We start from the raw sequence: 20,590 nt of genomic DNA on the forward strand, positions 1-20,590 counted from the left end.
TAATTAGGTCTCACTTTTCTTCCCCCACTTCCCTTTAGCCTAAGTGCCTAGGTTTAATACAAGGAAGGCACTACCTTTTAAACTTCAAGACAAAATGACAGCAAATAAAAAAGGAGTATAAAAAAATCTGAATAAAAATTAAAAGATAAGCATATTTAATATTTACAATGGGTATAACATTTCCTTTTCTTACATGAGAGAGGAATAATAGAGATTGCCCACTTCTTCAAGGCAAGCCTAGTTATAAATGTTGAATAATATTGCTGAAGCTAAGATTCCAACTGTGCAAACAAACTTGATACTTTTCCTTGTTAAAACGCACTTGGAAACAACCCAAATGTCTAGGAACTAATAAATGAATAAAGAAAACATATTCATACAATGGAATATTCAACAATAAAATGGAATGTAGTACTGAAACACAATATAACATGGATGAACATTGAAAACATTTATCTAAATTGAGGAAGACAGTTTCAAAAATCCATATATTGTATAATCCCATTTATATAAAATAGAGAATAGGCAAACCTATAGACAGAAAATAGGTCAGTAGTTGCTTATAGCTTAGGGCAGGAAGTTTCAGGGGGACAATAGGTAATGACTGCTGTTTCTTTATGTGATGATAAAAATTGTGGTGAAATGTGCTGTATATCTTTGTGAATAAACAAAAAAACATCAAATTGTACATTTAAATAGGCAAGTTGTGTAGTATGTGAACTATATCTCAATAAAAGTTGTTAAAAATTTGCCCTTTGTAGCTATTTTCACTGGACCAACGGAATGTGTATATGTACATATACAGACATCACATGTGAAATAGAATGTAAGCTTAAATTTAAAAAAATAATAATGGTCTGATCACTGCTAACTTACAACATCTAGAACAGTGCTGGGTACACAATGCGTACTTATTGAGTGAGTACAATATTAGACCCTGCTTAAGACAGAGCAAAGAATAATCTACTAGTATCACAATGCTCATTTTGAGTTGTCATTGTCATCTCAAAATGTCTCATACAATAACTCAATTTGACCCTTACCAAAAGGAAGCATTAAGGGTAAACAGAGAAACTTTCTATAATATTACCCAGCATCCTGATCAGCAGAAAGGTAAACAATGAGAAAACCCAATGCTGTAATGAAATGGTGGTAGGAATGGTATGTGACTGATAAACATAAGGGTACTTTTTACCTCTTTTCATGAGGGATGAGTTACAACAACCAGACTTTGGGCTAAACCCATTTTAGGAAATTTCTGCTATAGTATGGATCTTTTTTTGTTGTTGTTTTTTAGTTGTAGATGACTTTATTTTATTCATTTATTTTTTTTATGTGGTGCTGAGGATCAAACCCAGTGCCTCACATGTGGTAGGCAAGCCACAACCCCGGCTCTATAGTTTGGATCTTGAATGTGCCCTAAAGGTCTATGTGATAGAGGTCCCCAGGGTGGTACCATCATGAGGTTGTGGAAACTTTAGGAGGTAGAGCCTAGTAATAAGTCCATAAGTCACAGAGGGTGTGCCGTCAAAGGGGACTGTGGGGTCCCAGTTTGCTCTCCCTTCCTCTTCTTACTTTCCGGTCATTAGTGAGTAGTTCTCCCCCACCATGTACTCCCGCAGCGATGTACTGGCTTACCAAAGGCCCAAAGCAGTGGGACCTACTAATCACATACTGGAATCCCTAAAACCTGAGTCAAATATACCTTTCTCTTTATAAGTTGGTTATCTCAGATATTTGGTCAGTAACAGAAAGCTGACTAATACATTGACCCAAGAAGGTTTATTCCATATTCCCTTCAGTCTTATTTCTTTTACCTTTGAAACTAAGTCAAAAGACTATCTACTACTGGCTCTCCTAGTTCCTAAGCCATAGTGTAGCTAAAAGCAATGGCATGGCATCTTTCTTTTAAATCATCTTCTCACAGTTTAGTGTGGTCATTGAGTCTTTCTGAGGCCAAGACTCCAAACTCATCTTATTTGCTATAATGTCATCACCAGATAAACAGATATTTGATGGCCATATTTTCCCTTTAGTTTATTTCATTACCACACCAATGTCCTGATTCACTCTGGCTTTCTAAAACATTCAAGCAACCAGTAACTAAGATTAAAAACCAGCTCTTTACACATTGCCTCTGATTTTTCCTTATTTTTATTTTGTATTCACAAGAGATTTATGTTTAAAAACAAATACTACCCACTGAACCTGCAGGAATGCCCAATTCTAGTATATAACAATTCAGGGCTAACCCTCAAATAACTAAAAAAAATGCAGTTTTGGGCCTTGAAAACCTTTGGGATGAGGTGGGAATACTTTCCTTTCCTAACACTTGATTCTGAATAATATGAAAATGCTCCCCAGAAACAGTAAGAAAGAAGAGGGTCTTCAAGTAAGACTTTTTTTTTTTTTAATCTCATGATTCAGACTGATGAAATCTGTCACCCAAGTGCATGTTAGTAATTTTAAGTGAATATCAAAGATTAGATAATTTCCAAGAGACATTCATATTCACATGCTGCTTATAACATTTTAAATTGATATAATTCAGAAGGCAATGACCACACCTACTTCGGTCAAAATGATGACAAAGGTAAGAATGTAAGTAATTCAGTAAGAAACAAAAGAGCTTTACCATAGCATCAGGTACATAAGAACAACACTGGGGAAAATGTACAGCTTTACAGAAATGGAAGGAACTAATCAATTACAGTACAGAAACACAACATAATACTGCACCCATTAAAAACAACAGTTACAAATATGAGGTAGAAACATGAGTAATATTTATGATGTATAGGTTGATCATCCCTTATTCAAAATGTTAGGACCAGAAGTGTTTCAGATTTCAAAGCTTTCCGGATATTTTAATATTTGCATAGTTTTTACAGGTGAGCATCCCAGACCCAAAATCTAAAATGTTTCAAATGTGCCAAGTTTCAGGTTTTGGAGCATTTCAGATTTCAAATTTAGGATGCTCCACTTATAAAGTAAGACACCAGCATATAAAATGTGTATGTACCTGTGTGTGTATAAAATGAATTAACCCTATGTCATCTTTTTACAACACACAATTTTTAAAATATTTTCTCAAAAGGGCTTGCCATTGAAGCTCTAATTTTTAGAGATTCCCCCAATTCATTTGGCTGAATTTTTCTTTTCTTTTACTTTACTATTTACCATCTTCCTGATCATCTCCTTTACTCATTGTCTCAACTTTCTGCTTATCATGCTTCTTGTCCAACTCTAGCAAATCCTACATAAAGCCTACAGAGTGGGAAATAAAGTCACCCAATGGTCACTGTAGTATCCTTTTATTCTGGCTTGCTATCACTATGAAGACAACATGGAAGTAAAAAACAGGAAATGGAAGAAACCTCAAAAACCACATAATGCCACAAAACTATCTTCTAATTATTTCTAGCAACACGTACATGGGAAATAGAAACTTAAAAGATTCATTATCAACTACCAGTTGCTCCTTACCTATTGCATGAACCCGATTCCGATGAGTAAAGAGCCGATTCCTGAATATCAGTACAACTAGAAGAATCATCTTGTCGAACAGGCTTCACTTTTTCTGGGGAGCATAAATTTGATGGAGGAAAGTGATTTCTTATTGAGGTTGTATCTGAGAATTTCATTTTATCATCTTCCTGTCCTAAAAGGAAAAAAAGAAATGTAAAAAGGATGAAATAAAAATTAAAGAGTATCTTAAAATTTACAACCTTTGTATGCCTATTATTTCTGTAACACACAATATTGTTATTTGTATTGAGTAAAATCTAAGTATATATTACATTGATCCCAAAACTCCAGTAAGAGCCAGAGAATCAATAATACCACAATGGTGCTTTGTTATTCCACAATTAATTAATTTAAAAATAAAGTTTCCTTTAAAACCAGAAATGGAACAAATTCATAATTCTTTTTTATTATTTTTTAGTTGTAGACAAACAAAATACCTTTTTTATTTATTTTTATGTGATGCTAAGAATCAAACCCAGTGCTTCACATATGATAGGCGAGCGCTCTATCACTGAGCTATAACCTGAGCCCAAGTTTTTAATTCTAATAAATCCCCTATTTACATATCACTAAATTCCTAAGCATTTCATAGATGGAGAACACTGTCACTCTAGCAAAAAATGACTAAAGATTCAACAAATAAAGAGAACTACAATATTTGTCACTGGCTATGAGAGTTAATCTGAATTGTCAACTTGAGTAGATAAAGAGATGCCTAAGATTAAGAGGTTTCTGGGTGTATCATGAGGGTTTCTAAGAATGACCAGTATGTGGGACAACAAACTGACCAGGAGACCCACCCTAAATGTGGGCAGCACAGTCCCATAAGTTGGGAGCCTGGATAGAATGAAAAGGAGGACGAATGAGGAAGACAAAACAGATGTAAGCTCAGTTCTTTCTTGAGCAAGGTACCTCAACTGCTGTAGTTGTATCTCCTGAAGACATCAAATTTCTGCTCTGCTTCACTCTTACAAAACAGAATCTGACTAGCAACTGTCCTGGAAGTTACCAGGCTTTCAGTCCTGAACTGGGGTTGCATCACTGGAGTCTCCTCTTGTTCTAAGGCTCCAGCTTCTTGGGCTGAGCAGTTACTGGTTCCTCCAGCTCTCCAGTCTGCAGATAGCCATTGTGGGAATATCCAGCTTCTGGTCATATAAACCAATCTGATAAATTCCCCTTTATAACCATATATATAGAATCATATTATTTATATGCTTATTATTTATAATCATATGTATATGATTACATATAGAGGAATAGAACCAATGAGATATATGTGTATCAGACAGGTAACATTAGGAGCTAATACCCTAATACACTATTACATAATAATGAATTTACATGGACCCTAAACCTACTAAATAGAATGAATTCATTATGGGAAAGGAAAACTAATCAGACATACAAGTCACATTTCTATACAACCTTTATCATAGTCTTAGTTCTCGGAGTTTCTCATTGCAAACATAGGAAAAGGGAAGACTCAAAGTGTACACAAGAATGAGACACACAGGTATAGCCAAATGTCTGCAAATAAGAGTGCAAGACATTATCTATGATTCTTTTTCTCATGTGACAAAGCACATTAAAAAGAACAGGCCAGGCTTTTTAGCTAGAGATATTGCATGGGAAAAGAATAAGCCAAATTCTTCAAAAAGGAGGACAAAAACTTTCCAAGGTCATACAGTCAAGATTTTTTCACAAATGATTCTCTCAGATTGGAAGAAGAGCATGCATCATAGGGGTATTAGCTCCTAATACTGCCTATCAGTAAGCCATCATTTCCAAAACAAAGCTGTATCCTCTAATGTTTATCAAAAGAAAAAACTGAGCTAATAAGATGACCATCCAGAATCTCTAGGATCTCCTCTTGTAAACACATTATAAGGGGAACCCATCACCCTGGAAACTTGATGCACCCAGGCAATTATATCACTCAACTGGCTCAGAGAATGCAATCAAGCTGGCAAGCCAGGGAAAAGGAATTCATCTTGAAACAACCTTTTATTTTTAAAGGTTTTAGTCTCTTACTTCTCTCCCTCTTAAACAAATAAATAACAGAAAAAAATTCTCTGTTAGGGACAAACAGCACTCAACAATATGAGCTGACCTTAGATCCTGTCTGCCCTTAGATCTAAGAACACAGGACTTCAAGGAGAGCCCCAACTATGAGGCTAGGACATCAGACCTCCCCAAAGACATGCAATAAAAAAGATTAGGTTTTCCCTTGAGAGAACATGAACCTTATTCACTTACATGGGCACTTCAAAGTTTACTCTAAAGAGCAATAGTTACACTGGTTGTATGTTGCCATACAAAAACCACCTCTTCAACCAATCTGTGTCTTCCTCTCTCAGACATCCCCATTATGAACAACAACCTAACATCAACAGTCACCCAGAGACAGAAATACTTTTGTGTATATACACACATTCTATATAACCCCCCAAGCACAACTAACCAACTATATTCAATAAAGATTTGATTAGTAAAAAAATAGTTTTCTTCTGGTGGGAAATATCAAGCCAGAATTTCTTAAGCAATGATAATTTATAAAACTATCCTTTAACAACTGCATGAACAAATTCAAGTTGTTCAAAGGCCATGAGCTACATGCTGAGGCAGCAACCTACTAAAGGAAGCGTGAGTAATGGAAACAACAAGGAATGTGTAAGTACCCAAAAGAATAAAATACTTAGGAGTAAATCAGCCACGAAGGTAAAAGACTTGTATACTGAAAGCTATAAAACTGCTAAAAGAAATTAAAGAGATAATTAAATGGAAAAAGCATCCTGTGTTTGTGAACTGGAAGATCTAATATTGTGAAGATATCAGTACTACCCAAGGCTACCTACAAATTCAATGTAATCCAATATCAAAATACCAATGTTTTATAGAGGCAATCAGTGTTTTTTGGTTTTTTTAAAACTTATCCTAAAACTCAAGGAACCTCAAAGGACCCCAAATAGCCAAAACTGAAAAAGAAGAATAAAATTGAAGGACTCACATTTCCAACTCTGAAACTGACTATAGAAGCTATAGTAATTAAAACAGTAATACAAGCATAAGGACAGATATAAAGACCCATGGAATAAAATAGGGAATATACAAAGTAAACCTTCACAGGGTCAGTTGATTTTGGACAGGATTAACCAAGAGCAATCAATGAAGAAGAATCTTCAATGAATTGGGCTGAGAATAAAACATATCTCCTAGGTAAACATATCTACACACAAAAGAATCAAGTTGAGAGCTCGAGATATAGCTCAGATGGTACAGAGCTTGCCATGCATGCACAAGGCCCTAGGTTCAATCCCCAGGGCCATTAAAAAAAAAAAAAAAAAAAGAATCAAGTTGGGCCCTTACCTTATACAATAATACAATATATAAAAATTAACTCAAAATGGATCAAAGACCTAAACATAAGAGCTAAAGCTACAAAATTGTTGGAAGAAAATATAAAGGAAAAATCTATATGACACAGGATTTGGCTATGACTTCATAGATATAACACCAAAAACAGGCAATAAAAAACAAACTGATCTTCATCAAAATGAAGCATTTTTGTGGTGAAACAACACTATCAAGAAAGCAAAAAGACAACAAGAGAACATTTGGAAATATTTACCAATCATATATATGATAGGGGATTAACCGTCAGAATACATAAAGACCCCCATAAAATCAACAAACAACCCAATTTTAAAATAGGCAAAGAACTTGAATACGCTCCAAAGAAGAAAGACAAATTGCAAATCAAAACCCACAATGGCAGTCAGGCACAGTGGTGCTTTCCTATAATCCCAGGTACTCAGAGGCTGAGGCAGGAGGATTACAAGTTCAATGCCAGCCTCGGCAACTTAGCAAGGCCATGTCTCAAAATAAAAAATAAGAAGTGAGGATATAATTCAGTAGAAGAAGAACCCTTGGTTCAATCTAGAATTCCAAAACCAAAAGCAAATACAAATGAAAAACCACCACCAACAACAATAAAATCATATGACATACCTTTTCACACCTACTAAGATGGACTCAAAAAAAAAAAAGGAAAATAATAAGTGCTGACACGGATGTGGAGAAACCTCATACATTGCTGGTAGGCAATATAAAATGATACAGCTATTGTGGAAAAGAGTTTGGTGGTTCTTGAAAGGTTAAACATGATATCACTATATGAACCAGTAATTCCTCTCCTAGGTAAATATCCTAAAGAATTAAAAGCAGGGACTTGAGCCAATATTTGAAAATCTATGTTCATAACAACATTGTTCACTATAACCAAAAGGCTAAAATAGCCTATTAAGGGATAAATGGATAAATAAGATGTGTCATATACATACTACGGAATATTATTCAATCATAAAAAGGAATGAGAGGGCTGGGGCTGTAGCTCTCTTGTAGAGCACTTGCCTCACAGGCAAGAAGCTCTGGGTTTCATTCTCAGCACACAAAAAAGGGGGAAAATTTTAACATGTGCTACATTAATGGACACTGAAAAAAATTCTTAGAGAAATAAGTCAACACAGAAGGACAAATACTATACAATTTCATTTATATGAGGTACCCAGAATAGCCAAATCCATACAAAGAGTGGAATAAAGACAATTAGGGATGTGAGGGAGAGGAAAAGGAAGAGTTATTAAATAATGAGTATAGGCCAGGTATAATGACACACGCCTATAATTTCAGCAACTTGGGAGCCTGAGGCAGGAGGTTTGCAAGTTCAAGGCCAGCCTTGACAACTCAGGTAGAACCATCAACAACTTAGCAAGATCCTGCCCCATAACGAAAAGTAAAAATGACTGGAGATGTAGTTCAGCAGTAAAGCACACATTGGAACCAATTCCTAGTACCAAAAAAAAGAAAAAAGAAAAAAAAAAGTACAAAATAGTGATTACAGTTTGGATTGGCAGCTATAGAAAGGTTCTGGGTATAGTTAGTGGTAATATTTACACAGTACTATGAAGGTATTTAATGCCAATGAACTAAATCCTTGTGAATGGATAAAAAGATACATATTGTGTTATGTGTATTTTTCCACAATAAAGAAACAATAAAGAATTTTCTTATGCACCTTTCCCCATTATGATTCTGTTTTGTTTGCTGGCCCAAAGCCCTGGCAACAGAAATATAACATTAATCTCAAGTTCTAAAATAGATCAAAATTAATGTGTTATGTGCATTGCCATACCAAGTGCATTAGCTTTAGACTGTTTAGCAGACCATCACATCCAAGGTAAATGCCAGTGTTCTATAACAATAATGATTTATTCTCTTTGTAGGATAGCTTCACTCTCAGCAATAAATCCTAAACCTAGAAAATATCCTCAAGCTTAAACAATTAATGAACTTGTGATTTTCCCACCAACTGAAAGGAAGCCAAGGCTTAGCAATTGTTTCTTCAGGACATTCTTCCAATTGTTTTTCCCAGAATAATAATAAACAGTTTATATTCAACCACTGCTATATGAATTTATCTAAAAAATACTTTTTCCCATTTCAAATGCCTAATAACCCCAAAGTAAATTCCTTTGGTTTTCTTTTCATAATAGAAATAAATAATGAAATTAACCATACTTCTCTTTTTAATGTCTCTTACCCATATGCATGGATAACAGCTTTTCTGTAGATTCATCTTTTTTCATTACTTTGTTTTTTGGCATTCCATCAGTTTTCTTGTATCCTTTTTTTGCCTGATCCACCAGAAGCCGAAATTCATTCTGATGCGTTTTACCTGAAATTCAAAAGACCTTCTAGATTAAAGTAGGTGAACCCATTTACTCATGAACATCATCCTTGCACTGAAGATAAAAGCTGCCTGCTAATAAGCACAAAAGCACAAAGGGCAAGGGGGTCATGGAAGTTTCCTTATCTTTTCCCAGCCTCAAACACAAATATAGAACCATACTATTCCTAGTTTGCTACTCTAGATTTCTTCCCAAATCCCAAACTCTGGAGAGGGGCTTTTTTTTCCCCCTCATAGCATAATACTAAGGTGTAGAGAATCTACTGCATGCAGGGAAAAAATTGCGTTTCAGTTAAAAACTGCCTTGTCTAGAGCTACCCTTACAGGATTCCAGTCATTCAGTGCCTTTGAATTGTGGTCTGCTAGTTGTAGATAAGTGATAACAAAATAATAATAATAATAATTGGCTATAGATATACAAAATCCCCTCTGGTGGATATTTCATTAAATTCCCTACACCACAATAGAAGAAATCAGTTTTGCCTCCATTCGTACATTCATTTTAATATTACTAACCTATAAAATGACTGTTCTTTGGATTCTCCTTTGAATTAACATCTTTTTGGTAATCTCTCTAATGAGGTTTTCAAATCTCTAATAAAAATATTAATTATGTATCCATAGGAATGATTTCATTTAGTTTTGAAAATTATCCTTTTTTTAAATATTTATTTTTTAGTTACAGGTGGACACAATGTCTTTATTTTACTTTATATGGTGCTGAGGATCGAACCTAGTGCCTCACGCATGCTAGGCGAGCGCTTTACCTCTGAGCCACAATCCCAGCCCAGAAAATTATCCTTTAATATGAAAAAAAGAACACTAAAATATGATGCAACAAAGAAGAAAAGAAGTTGGACTCCTATATGTGGATACTAGTAGGCATAGCGAAGACATTTAGGAGAGACTACTACAAATTCCAACATATTTATGTTTATGTGCATTAAAACTCCCAGTGAAACTAATGAGTGAGGTTAGAAACTGGTAAGTTTAAATAAAAAGATAGTTAAAAGTTCAGCAAAAGAAATTATAAGCTGGCCATAAAGATGATTGGAAAAGTTCAGCTCTTCAGAAACATTCTTCTATGTAGAATCTCTACATAGATGGATACAAGCTAGGTGGTTTCTATTTAACTCCATGCATTTGAGGATAATTATCATATCCTATCCTTCTTCAGTTCTCCAGAATTAATGGGCCAATATCGTTAGGTTGTGTTAGGCCAGGGTAACACATCACTATGGGATCAATGCAGTTTATTTATATTTAGCTCATGTCCAGGCCATTTTCCTAGATTTTATACTATTTCTAGGCCACTAGAAAATAAAGAATTGTGGGCTTAAGATTTACTACAGAAACTTGCTAAATACTTGCATTAACAGTTAAGGAGGCTTAATGACTTTATATTTTGAAATAATAAAATCTCAGATTTAAAAAATTTTCCTTTTCTTATTGAAATCTAATTATCCCATAGCTAGGCTGGAAAACAAAACCAAATGGCAGCCACTGCTCTGGCTTTGGCCCAAGAAGTCTAATAATGCTGCTTAGAAAATGAATGATGCCAACAGATTATGACTAATAAAATTGTTCCCACTCATCTCTTCACCTCATCTTTGGAGATCTGCCATTTGGCCAGGTGTACTCTACAGCATAAAACCTCAATTCTGCTGGTTATCTGTCCTGAATTTACCTCTTGAAAGTTTTAAGTGGCTCAGCTAGTTGTGGGATCTGCTAAGTTCATATTCAGTCAACCCGAACTCATTAAATTCTCCAGAACTACTGTTTCATAGTCTCCTCTTTATTGAAACCTCTAACACTGCTCCTTTATGGCCCACTCTTAGTTGGTCTCACACTACTCTGAAAACTATGGAGTCATTCTAACAGAACTCTGTCTCCTTCCAATCACCATTACATCTGGTCTATGTACACATGATATCTCTTATTCCTTACTGTTACCATGAAATGACTGTCCTTGCTATATCTAAAGGCTGACTCCAAACTTACACTGTGGATTCCATCATGAAGTCCTCTCAAACACAAGCTATGTTTGAAATTGAGTGAGTGGGCTATGAAAACAACTTAGTAAATTCAGACTGCTTATTTGATTTTTCCCTTAATGAAACAATAAAGAGCAGAATAGAAAGTTTCAGAGTGCATTAAAAATGGAAAAGGTAATAGCATTTTGAGAAACTTTTGTTTCAATGTGTGTGTACACAGTAATGATATAAAATACATTTATTGCTATGGGCTACCCTCAAAAAGTCTGAGTTGCTGAGTTAAGTATCTCCCAATTTAAACAACAAACTCAAGAAATTAATTAAAAGCCCTCCCCTGACCCAACATCCACCTCCAGCTACGATCTCACTATGACAGTGAAACCTTGCCTAAGAACTGTCCACTTTCATATTCTCACTGCTTCATTTCCAATTTTATCTCAATGAATTCTAAGTGCTTCTGATGCCTCCTCTCAATCAAACAGCTCCTCTCAGTGAAACCATCCTAGAGGAAGCTCCTCTTATCAGGGTTTGTTGCCTCCAAGCTATGAAAATCAATGGTTCCTTATATGGCCTCTTACAGATCTTTTCATAGCAACATGTGGAATAAGTCATGATTTCTTCTTAAAACACTCTTTTCCTGGATTTTCTGATACCATGTTTCCAAGCTTTCCTCCCTTCTCTTTGCAGCTTTCTGGGCAGGCTCCTCTTCCTTCTCTCATCTCCTACGTGCTAAAACAGATTTCAAGGTACAGTGCAGCTAAGGATCCCTGAGACTCTTTCACAGGGGAGATGAGGTAATGTAATAACGCATGTCTTTGTATTATTAGAATAATACCTATGTAGGACATGCATGCATTATTACATTTATATTACAATAGCAATGGTGGATACAATTTCTGATGTGTTAGCATGTACCACTCACCATTTAAACTACCAAAAAAAGTCACTTTCACTTAACATATTTAATGGGCTGGGGTTTAGCTCAGTGATAGAGGGTGTGCGCAGCATGCCTGGGACACTGGGTACAGTCCTCCACACACAGAGAAAAGGGATATTTTTGATGAAGCAGTCTATTAAATATGGGTTCCTGGGTACATACCTATGATGAAATGAGAACTACAAATAAAGCCCTTCTGAGGCATACCAAAGTATGTTGGGTACCTATTTGATTTGTGAGCTAGTTGCTTATTTTATGGCATACAATTTTTAATGGAAACTTATATCTCCTAATTTTAAAAACAAACTTAAAAAAAAAAAAAAAAACCCTTCCAGGCATAATAGTTGGTACCTTATCACTTTGGGTGAGACCACCAGTACAATGGTAAATAAAAGTAGTAAGAATCAACATCTATACTTTGTTCTCAATTGGAAGCATTCAATATTCACCGTTAGATATGTTAGTTGTAGGGTTTTTGTTTTTTTCCATACATACCCTTTGTCAAATTGAAGAAATTCTAGCTTACTGAGAGCTCTGACCATGAGTGGATGTTCAATTTTATCAAATGCTTATCTGCATCTATGTAGAAGATTACAAGATGACACTAAAGCTGTAAAGAGTTTTGTTCTGGACCACACAAGCTATATAATCTATTGAAGCATCCTAAGGCTTATTTTCACATTTCATTAGGGCAAAATATCAAGAGAATGAGAAGAAAAGCTACAGACTGGGAGAAAATATTTGCAAAAGACAAATTTGATAAAAAGGTAATTAACCAAATACACAGAGAACTCTTCAAAGACAACAATAAGAAAATGAAAACCCCAATTTCAAAAAGGGAAAATGATCCAGACACTTCACCAAAGAAGATATATAGATGGTAAACAAATATAATACAAGATGCCCAATATCACATGAAATTAGGGAATTGCAAATTAAAGCAACAATGAAACAACACTACATAACTACAAGAATGGCAGACATATGAAGCACTGACTCCACCAAATGTGGTAAGGATACATAACAACAGAACTCTTATTCACTGCTGGTGGGAGTGCAAAACGGTACAACCACATTGGAAGACAATTTGGCATTTTTTTACAAAATTAAGGATACCATCCCATTCCACAAGCAAGTTCCCCCAATATTAAGTTAAATGAGTTGAAGATATATGTTCACACACAAAAAAAATGCACACAACCATTTATAAACAGCTTTAATCATACTTGACAAAACTTAGAAGCCATCAAGATGTTCTTCAGTAGGTAAATGGTTTAACTATGGATACATCCAGAATGGAATATTATTCAGTGCTAAAAAGAAATGAGCCAGCCTAGGGTGTGGCTCAGTGGTAAAGGACTAGCCTAGCATATGAGACCCTGTGTTCCACCCCTAGCATGGCAAGAACAACAACAAGAGCTATAATAAGCCATGAAAAGACATGGAAGTGAGGTAGGAGATTTGGGATGTCAAGATAGCAGAGGTAGGGTACATGGAAAATGCTGGCCAGACAACAATATGAGGACATGTTATCATGTCCCTGTTTACAAGAAGTCCCATTACCATGGCAACTCCTGCTAGGGAGAGCTTATCACCACACTGTTACCACAAGTTCTATACAGTCCCATTACCATGGCAACTCTCACTACAAGCTCTGTATTCTAATTAGGCAAAAATAAAGTAACCATTGGGAACAAACAGGGCAAGGACTTCAATCAGGTCCATGGGGAGGTGAATGAGGCACAGCTCAGCATATAAAACAAGTCTTGCCCACACATGGGGGCCTTAAGCCTCCCTTGCTGAGCTACTCTGCTCTACTTCACTTTTCAGCAACTCTATGCTCTGCCTGTTACTTCTGCATTTCTTGCGGAATTCTTTGTTCAGGACACCAAGAACCTGGCCCCCACTGGACCCTCCACTAGTAACAAAAGGATCTCAAATGTATATTATTTAAAGAAAGAAGCCAATTCAAAAAGGCTTTATACTGTATGGTTCCAACTATATGACATTCTGGAAAAGTCAGAACTATGGGAACTAAAAGCTCAGCATTTGCCAAGGGTTAGAGAGGAAGGAAAGATCAAAAGGTGAAGCAAAGAGGATTTCTGGGGCAGAAAAACTGTTCTGTATGATGCTATAATGGTGGATACATATCAAACCCCATAGGATATATTAACAACCAACAGTAAACTTTAAAGTAAACTATGGACTTTATGTTAGTTTTGGTTCATCAGTGGTAACAAATATACCATTCAGGTACAGGATACTGATAGCAATTGAACTTATGCATGTGCAGGGAGGGACAAGGGGAATATAAGAACTCTCTGTACTTTCTGTTCAATTTTGCTGTGAGCCTAAAACTGATTTAAAAAATGAAATCTCTTAAAAAAATATATATATATATATTTATTTATATATATTTATTTATATATATATATATATATANATATATTTTTTTTTTTTTTTTTTTAATTAGGGAAGATGAGAGCAGCATTTAGCCTAGAGGAGGAATCAACATATAGCCCAAGGGTGAAATCCAACTCAAGACCTACTTGTATAGCCCTATGGAAACAAACAAGATGTGGTCAGTGAGCACATGTAGCCTGTAAAGCCTAAACTGTATATTATCTGGCTAAGGTAATTCAGCCTATTCTAAGGCATACACTTCTGAGGATGCTGCCTGAGGGCCCATATTTTATGAGCTTTCTCTATTCTAGTTGATGGTTAATTCAGGCTATTCTATGCCTTATTTAAACTCCAGAAATTGCTCTACATAATCCTTCCAAGAGGGTCTTTCCCTAGTCTCCAGTAGTCTCCTTTCATTCATGTGCACATTGCTAGGCAGACAAAGACCTAACAGGATCCTTCTAGAGATCATTACAGCTGTCTTTTCTCTGCAGTACCCTATTTTCTGGTACTCCATCTCATGAATTCTAGATATCTTGGCCTCTAAGAGCTTTGATCTGTCTCAACCCAGTGATACTACTGGGTTGTTTTGGGGTTCCCTCATCATGTGCTTGAAATTTGCTACTACAGCTATAGAATTTATCATCTTACTTTGTTTTCTTTCTCTCAGAAATCACTGTCTTGTATTACCTGTTTCTAGTATCTAAGAAATCATTCTTTTATATACTTCGTCTGATCTTCTGATTTTTTAATAAAGGAAAGTTATTCTATCTGGGCTAAAAGTAAAAATTTCTATACTTTTAATCTTTGGAGGGGGAAACAGTTATTTTTAGTAGAATGTTATTTATTGTTAAACAAGTTAAATATATTTGAAGCTTCTTGACCCACGGGTTACTTGGAACTGCATTATTTCATTTTCAAATAGTTGGAATCTTCCAAGGGCTTTGTTACTGATTCCTAACTTAATCTCACTGTGGTCAGACAACATGCTTCCTTCTGCACATCCCAAGGATTCTCTCTGAGCTACTCTCTCTTCCCGGTACTCCATACTGCAAACTCAAATTTCTTTGGTTTCTCTGGTCTCTCAGCTCTTTCTCAATCCAGAGTCTTCTGGAAGTCCCCATTTAAACTCTGTTATTATGTGCATCCCACTTTCCCCATCTCTCAGAGGTTCCTGTCCTTTGTTGTCCAATAGCTGACATGTCTTGAAAACTGCTGTTTCATAGGACTTGTCCATTTTTTTGGTTGTTTCAAGCAGGTAAATCAGTTATCTGTTATTCCATCTTGGCCAGAGCAACAATCCTCTAAATGATACATATCAATAGATATAACCCATATAAACAAAAGCTCTTTGGTATGTTGATAATTTTTCAGAACGTAAAGAAGCTTGGAGAACTGAGAATGTTGTTCTCAATGCTGGTGAGCCTAGGATGGAGCCTTAGGCTCTGTTCCCTATCGGCATTCTCCTTCCGGATAAACTTACCTAGGTTCCCAACTTTAAATACTAATTGTAACCACAACAGGTCTTTGGTTTTACTTTTTAGGAGGTAAAGTCAAGTTTTCATGCTTGATTCTCTTTTCCACTTGGATATCCAACAGAAACCAAAACTATATAGGCAAAACAAACTGATTCCCTTTCCCATCCATGATTTATCCCTGGTCTCCACCTTAGTAAATGGCACTATCATTTTTACACAGTTGCTTAGACCAAAATGTAGGAGTCATTCCTGGTACCTCTTTTAGTTGCTCTCTACATTAAACTCAGTAGCTAATATATTTGTTCATCTTTGAAATTTTGCCTGAAATGCCCATTTTACTTCTATATAGCTACCATTCTAGAGGAAGCCATTATCTGTCCTAGTTTAGCAAAGAAATGTCACTTCATTCAGGTGTCTCCTCCTTAGCATATAATCTTTTTAAAGGAGCCTTCCCTGACCACCAAATCTGAAGTAGCAGCTCCTTCATTCTGTGCCTGCCCTATATCTCTTCACAGCTACACATTTTACTCATTTGTTCACTGTCTAATGATACCCATTAGAACTAAGCTCCAAGTGGGCAGAGGTAGTCTTTGCTTGATATTACACTCCCCAAACCTAAAATACTGATTGAGATGTACTGATCAGTGGTCAATAAAAATCTCCTGACCAAAGAGCCTCTACACTGGTTTTCATACTATTCCTGCTCCTGGTTATTTATTCTCCATTCAAAGTATATCATTATCTTTTAGCCCATTGACCGCTTTGTTTCTCTGTTAGGCCTCTGCTTCTGATGCTCTCTACTTGAAATACTCCTCCTTCAGCACCTCTTTAATTTTATTTTAATGAAAACTTCTCAAATGCCAACTACTCAATAAAAGCTTTTTCCTGACTACCTTATCTAATTAATGCTCCTCATAATTTCTATCAAATTATCCTGTTTTATTGTCCTCATAGCATTTTCCACCTAAAATTGGGTTATCATTTGCTTCTTATGCTGTTGGTCAGTTTACTACCAGAATGAAGCTCCACGAGTGAAGGCAATTATGTGTCTTGGTCACTCCATACTCCTAGCATCTAAAATATCAACTAGCACACAGAAGATGCCCATTAAATATTTATTGAGTTAATAAATGACCAAAGAAACAAGCTAAACTATGTTTTAAAGGCCTTGCCAACTTAACATGATTAAGCTGAGGGACCCAGCAAATTGCTGGAGATAACTCAAGTACTCACTGAAATTTTTTTTTTATCACTGAGTATAAAACTATTTTACAAAGGTAAAGAAACATAAGATCCCTAAAATACATGTCATGGTAGTGAGGCAAGTAGAGTAACTTTCCATCAGGCTAAGATTCTGCCTCTTACTGGAGTAATTCACATCTTAAGAAGGGTAAGCAAAAGATCTGATATCTGAAGTACCCAGGTGACTCAACAGACTCAATCTTTGCATCAAATACCCCATCTAGAGACATACAACTGATACTCAAACTAACTATTACCACTGCTTCTTTCCTTTTCTGAAAGAGAAACTCATGAATACAAATCTATTTAAAATATTGCTAGAGGGGCTAGAGTTGTGACTCAGTGGTAGAGCTCTTACCAACATGTATGAGGCACTGGGTTCAATCCTCAGCACCACATAAAAAATAAATAAAATAAAATAAAGGTATTGTGTCCATCTACCACTAAAAAAAAAACAATAAGAGAGTGTGTGTGTGTGTGTGTGTAGAAAGAGAGAGAGAAAAAATAAGACATAATTATCATTAAAATGCCACAGTAGCCCATTCATAAAATTAAGCTGCTTTTAAACACTATAATCTGAAACTAAAGATGGCCCTGGGGAAAAAGAAAAAAAGATTCCTAACATACCAGTCACTCACAGATGCTTTTGCTTACCCTTCTTAAGATGTGAATCTCACTAAGATTCAAACATGATAACGATGCTGCAAAGGGCTTTGACTTGAGCATCCACTAAATATGAGTTTTATTTCTAGTTCTGCTTTTTACTAGATATACGGACAATTTGTCTAATGTTTCCAAGTTCCAGTTCTTCCTCTTAAATAGGTCAATATGTGCTGCATAGAGTTTCAGGGAAGATTATTAAAATAACAAGCAAAACTCTCGGCACAGAAATTATACACGTTCAACAATTATGCCTTTCTGCCTTCCTTTATTTTCTTTAAAAGAGTAACAAAGTAAAGCCAGGTGCAGTGGTGCACTCCTGTAATCCCAGTGGCTCAGGAGGCTGAGGCAGGAGGATCACAAGTTAAAAGCCAATCTCAGCAATTTAGTGAAGCCCAAAGCAATTTAGTGAGACCCCCCCGTCTCAAATTTTAAAAAGGGCTGGGAATGTGTCTCAGTGGTTGAGTGCCCCTGGGTTCAATCCCCAGTACTGTGGCAGAGATATATTTAAAAAAAAAAAAAAAAAAAAGAGTAGAAGAAATGAGTAGAAGTGCACACAAGTAGAACAGATGAGACCACTGAAGCATGGCTAATATCTTAGCCTGGAAGATAGATCAACGTTTCTCCACTTCTTCTCAAAAGGAAAGAAAAGTTAGAATAGTGACAGATGTAGAAAATGTTTAGATTCTCTTACTTTACTTTCTATAGGCTTGATAGATTGTGATTAAAAACCATGGTGCCTCTCCCATTCTCATCTACTCATTCACTTGGTCAAAAACATACCGTGCTGGGATGTGGCTCAGTGGTAGAGCACTTGCAAGTGCTAAGTACAGACAAGATACTGATTGTAGGCACTGTTCTGTCAAATGGTGAATAAGATAAAAACATTTCCTCTGTACATTATAAAACTGTAGTTCATATGTTGAAGTCTTAAGCCCAATACCTTAGGATGAGGCCTCATTTGGAAATAGGGTGTTTACAGAAGTAATCAAGTTAACATGAGGCCATTAGGATGAGAACCCTAAACCAATAAGACTGATTATGTTTATTAAAAGGACATTTGGACACAGAGGAATACCTAGAAAATAGATGATGGGAAGAGAAATAGGGAGAAGCAACCATCAACAAGCCAAGGAGAGGCCTAAGATAGACCCTTCCATCATGGTCCTCAAAGGAACCAACCCTGCTGACACCTTGTTTTGAACATTTAGACTCCAGATTTGTGAGACAATAAATTTCTGTTATTTAAGCCACTCCGTGGTACCTTTGTTATAGCAGCCCTATCACACTATTAGAATATAAACATAATTAAATATTATTTAGAAATAATATTAACTGACAATAACTGTGGCTATCTTGTCAAAAGTTTAAAATTTCTTACACATTCTTGCTTTAATTTTTCACTTATCACTTTCTAAAACAATAGAATATACACTCCAAGAGTTTTTGTCTATATTGTTCATTCATATATCACCAGCAGCTAGCACATATCTAGCATATAATAAGTACTAAGAAAGCTTGTACTGAATGAATAGTAAAGAATGATAAGGCCAGACAGGCATCTCTTAAGGACAGGGATATAGCCTAAGAAACGCCATCACTGTGCATACATCACAGAGCACAAACCTAAATGCTCTAGTCTGTTACACTCCTGGGCTTATTGCCCCTATACTACAGTCCTATATAGCATGTAACTGCACTGAATACTGTAGGAAACAGTAACACAACAGTGAGTAGAATGCCACTAGGCAATAGGAATTTTTCAGCTCCATTATAAACTTATGGGACCACTGTCACAAATGTAGTCTGCAATTCAAAGAAACATCTTTATGCAGCACACGGCTGTAAAGGAAACCTTACCTTGGCTGGGAAGTCAGGAGGGTTTCCCATGAAAACTACAATTAATCTAATAATGAGGTGGGAGTGTAGATAGGGCCACAAATACAATTAAGAGGTGACAACTCAAGACAAAGTGAGAAAAGCATAACAAAGGTCCTGCTGCAGCAGCAAAGAACTTGATAAAAGAGGTAGGGGAGAAGAAGAATGAGGCAAATGAGGTAGGCAATCCAGACTCAAGGAATAACAGATTTTATTGAGTCTTATCTGAAGAGTAATGGAAAGACACTGAAAAGTTTTTGATAAAGGCAGAAGAGCATCAATGTCACAATCAAAAACCAAGTAATTTCAGAAGGCAGTTTGTTTTGGTGCTGGGGGATTGAACCCAGGGAGTCATTTAAAGGGAAGAATAAGTGCACAGAATCAAGAACTATTTAGAAAATAAGAGACTGACAGAACTTGATGATGAACAGAGAGTCAGGAAAGAAAAAAAAAAAGGTCAATATGAAGAATAAAGAATCAGAATGGCAAGCTAGTTATTGAGAGCAAGTGGGAATGCAGAAGGCAATGGAGGAATACCTTCTAATTCAGACAGAAAAAAAATCTTTCCAATCTCAAATTCTTCAACTAGCCAAATTATTAGTCAATAATAAAGGTATTACTCACTGTTATGTAAGATCTCAAAAAGTATTCCTCCATATACCCTTTCTTAAGACTTTTCCAGGAAAATGTATTTCACCAAACCAAAAAAAAAAGGGGGGGGGGG

General features: G+C 35.9%; 1 protein-coding gene across 2 annotated transcripts in view; it reads right to left on the reverse strand.

Moving 5' to 3' along the window:
* The window catches only part of Rad18 (RAD18 E3 ubiquitin protein ligase), a 96,366-nt gene that overhangs the window by 28,893 nt on the left and 46,883 nt on the right, over window positions 1–20,590 (reverse strand). For both annotated transcript variants that reach the window (XM_015494957.2, XM_048787055.1), the window contains 2 exons: window positions 9,128–9,262; window positions 3,487–3,661 (listed from right to left, as the gene is read on the reverse strand). In XM_015494957.2, coding sequence (XP_015350443.1) covers window positions 3,487–3,661; window positions 9,128–9,262 — 310 coding nt within the window. The remainder of the gene's footprint in view (window positions 1–3,486; window positions 3,662–9,127; window positions 9,263–20,590) is intronic.

This window comes from Marmota marmota, unplaced genomic scaffold (assembly GCF_001458135.2).
Source record: "Marmota marmota marmota unplaced genomic scaffold, marMar, whole genome shotgun sequence".
Taxonomy (NCBI): Eukaryota; Metazoa; Chordata; class Mammalia; order Rodentia; family Sciuridae; genus Marmota; species Marmota marmota.